This window comes from Hippocampus comes, unplaced genomic scaffold (assembly GCF_001891065.2).
Source record: "Hippocampus comes isolate QL1 unplaced genomic scaffold, H_comes_QL1_v1.1 scaffold261, whole genome shotgun sequence".
Lineage (NCBI taxonomy): Eukaryota > Metazoa > Chordata > Actinopteri > Syngnathiformes > Syngnathidae > Hippocampus > Hippocampus comes.
Window position 1 is genome coordinate 3,827,735 of NW_017805824.1, and position 3,342 is coordinate 3,831,076.

General features: G+C 43.4%; 1 protein-coding gene across 5 annotated transcripts in view; it reads right to left on the minus strand.

Annotated features, from left to right (window-relative positions):
• Nucleotides 1-3,342, minus strand: part of sema6d (semaphorin 6D) — a 22,745-nt gene that overhangs the window by 15,732 nt on the left and 3,671 nt on the right. For all 5 annotated transcript variants that reach the window (XM_019886886.1, XM_019886887.1, XM_019886884.1 and 2 more), the window contains exon 2: nt 444-615. In XM_019886886.1, coding sequence (XP_019742445.1) covers nt 444-570 — 127 coding nt within the window. In that variant the 5' untranslated portion in view covers nt 571-615. The remainder of the gene's footprint in view (nt 1-443; nt 616-3,342) is intronic.

Below are 3,342 nucleotides of genomic sequence, written 5' to 3' on the forward strand. Positions count from 1 at the left end.
TATATATAAATATAAAAAAAATAGTTATCCTTTTGTCTACTTTTGGAGTGTATAAATGCATGAACCTTAATGAGATTGAGATTGCTCAACCTTGATGGAGCGCTGCGCTCCATTGAGTGCCACTCTACTTACTGCACTTACTGTGAATTAAATTCAATTAGACAAAGGTTATTATTCAGAGTGCTAAAATGTTTAGTCGTTAGTTGTGTTTCAGCATTATGTTGCTAGATATTACAGATTGTTAATTGAAACAAAAAATGAACTTTATAGGTTTGTATATAGTATATTCTTATGGATAAAAGGAAGACACCATGCAGCAATAGCAGGTGAAATCCAAGAGGGTGTTTATTCGCTACTGCGTTTTTAGTGACGCTGCAGTCATTGTAATCGCGACCCATCTCTGCTGAGATTGTGTGTTTGTGTGTGCGGACGTGCGAACTCACAGTGGGCGTCAACGACATCCAGGGGTGCAATGTCCTCGGGGAAGCTGACTGAGAGGAGAGTGCGCGAGGCTGTGAGCAGCAGCAGCAGCAGCAGCTCACTGAGCAAAAGTGTGGCTCTGTGGCCCATGGCTCCTCACATACACTTCCTGTTTCACACTAGTGGAGATGTTACCTGGAGACATGCACAAAAAAAAAAAAAAATCCTCTGTTACTCAAATTTGGAGACATATAGCATGTACACCATCTCCCCTTGGTAAAAAAAAAAAAAAAAAAAAAAAAAAAAAAGAAGAAAAACAGAACTGCATCCTCTCGTCATGGAATACATTTTGCTCTCACCAAAATATCAGTAACCATCCTCTGTATGACAGTGCACCTGACCACAACAACCCTTGTAACAAGCATATTGTTAAATTAATACCTCTAAGTTTCTTTAAGTTAGGCCATTGCCTTGTCTAATAGGGAAAAAAGTGCTTTACGCCACCTTGTGGCATTTTTGGGAACTTACAAACCTTTTTGGGTGGGAAATCACTCCCGGACTTTTGACTATTTATAGAAAGGGTCTGTTGTTAACACTGCATATTTGCATATTTTCTTGTTACTTTACTTTGTTGTTTGTCTATGCATTGACCTTGAGATTGGAAATAAATGTGATTGATTGAGTGCTTTTGCTAAAGCTAGTATTGTATTTTGTGGCTGTGAGCAATACACAAATTGCCTTCTCTTGAGCACTGGTGGGTGGCAGAGCAGGAAATTTCCCCATTCTACCTTCCTCTGCATCTGCTAACTAACAGAAGGTCAGCCAAAAGTTCGGCGTGGTGTCTCAGTGTGTGTTTGGTGAAACGGAAGTCCACTCTGCTAGAAGCACGGCAGGCCCTGCTGACTCTGTACATCTGTGCCCTGATTGGTTTGTCCGGGGCCAAGCTCATCGCTGATCAGCTCATTGCGACTTCATCACCATCACCAGTGCGCCATCTCATCCGCCCTTAGCTGACTTCTATTAGCGCTCTGTTAGCTCTTAGTGCTGCAGTCTCTCCTTGGGGCCAAAGCGCTTTATTGCACTGCAGTGATTCACTCCATCTTAGTGTTATGAGGACAAAGCCACGCTCACTTGTTTTGACATTGGAGTAATTACAGTGGGTGTACTTTCCCCCCCCACCCCCCCACTACATTCTAATGTAGATATACTACACCAGATGGATATAATGTATTGTAGGTAGTATTCAAGTGTACGGAATGTGTTGACGAGAGCTTTAAAGGCAGGCCCTGGCTCTAAATGATTAGTGTACATTTCAAATATTTATAAGGCAAACAAATTATTCATGTGGGCAAAGCCTGAACGGATATAAACAATTTACTCGGAGACGTCACACAGGCAAAGGCATAGATTAGCTGGGAGCATGCTGGGGTCCACACACTGGGAGCACATACATCATCATCCTTTCACATGATCTATCTCAAAGACCGATGCATGTGCACACGCACAAATAGTAATGATTCATTTTTCTATTAGCCCCAAAGCACACCTGCTCCAGTCTGTCAAAGCCAGGCCATTAGTGCTTTGATTGATCCACACAGGAAGCAGGGCAGACCATCTCACTGTTTCACTACAGTCATGTGGAAACCTCTCTATATTTGCCCCCGTTATAATTAAATTCAGGGCCCAAGTAGAAAATCAGTGTAAAAGTAGACCAACAAAGCATCTGCATGCCAGCTTTTTTCCTCGTGTGCGCCCAATTGCCTCGAATACTCCCTGTTGATATTAAGCGACCACATTTTTCCAAGCACTAATAATCCAATTTCAGTTTGGTAACTTATTGTGTGTCACCTGGGAACCATTGAAGTGAGGCTGAAATGGAACGCCCCATAAGTGTGTTTTAGTCATTCACGGTGTGTAATGGTGGCAATTCTGTGCTCGGTGGGACGCTGTGGCCTTCCAAACAGCAAAGTCATTATGAGTAATGCTAGACCTGAAACAGGCTGTGCTTCATCTCCATTAGTCCACTTAACAGTGAAATGGGGAGTTTGATGTTTTTGACAAACTAGGGAGATTGTCTGGGGTCAAATAGCCTGGTGTACAGCTCACAAACACATGATGCCGGAGCATTTCCCTTAAATGTGGACGCCATCAAATCCCCGTGCTGGCTGGCAGATCAATAGAGACGAAACAATTCAATCTAAATGAGAAGTGATGACCGACCTGACCTCGCTTAAAGCAAAGGCCCTGGCATTCCTTAAAAGCATCTAGTGTACTTTTACTACCTCGCAAATGTGCTCACCAACAAATGCGCGCATGCCAAAACCCGAGACAGAATAGATACCGAATGCACAACAAGAGGAAGCAGAGGTACGGCACAAAAAGTAACTAAAGTGAGATATCGAGAATATCAATTCTATGGTGCTATTATAAGCTTTGCATCACAGCTGAGCTTGGGTGTGCTCACAGGTTACAGAAGACAGACTTTCTCCAAGCTTATTGCAAAAAAAATGCCATTAAACTGGAAATTAACGAGAGCTCAGCACCATTATAGCCAGACTGTACTGTAGAGGCAATGGCTTTCATTTAATGTAAAACAGAAACAGAAGACACCCAGAGGTCAGCGATCTAAAATTACTTCCAAATCTCCAGTGAGCCCAGAATGTTTTCTATTGACTATTCCTTTGCGCTCTCTGGTTCCTGCCCTCCAGTTAAGAGTGTGTGGTGTGCATGTACATATAGGCCTCAAACAAGCCCAGAGACGCTGGGCTTGTCACGCAACTCACTGCCATTCAGCTTTGCCTCGCTCTACCTCTGTTATTACAGGCTTTTCAAATGTCCCACAACCACACACTTCCCCGCTGATATTGTTGGCTCAAACTCATGGAGTTTAACATTGGGGCTTGGACCGGGGGGGGGGGGGGG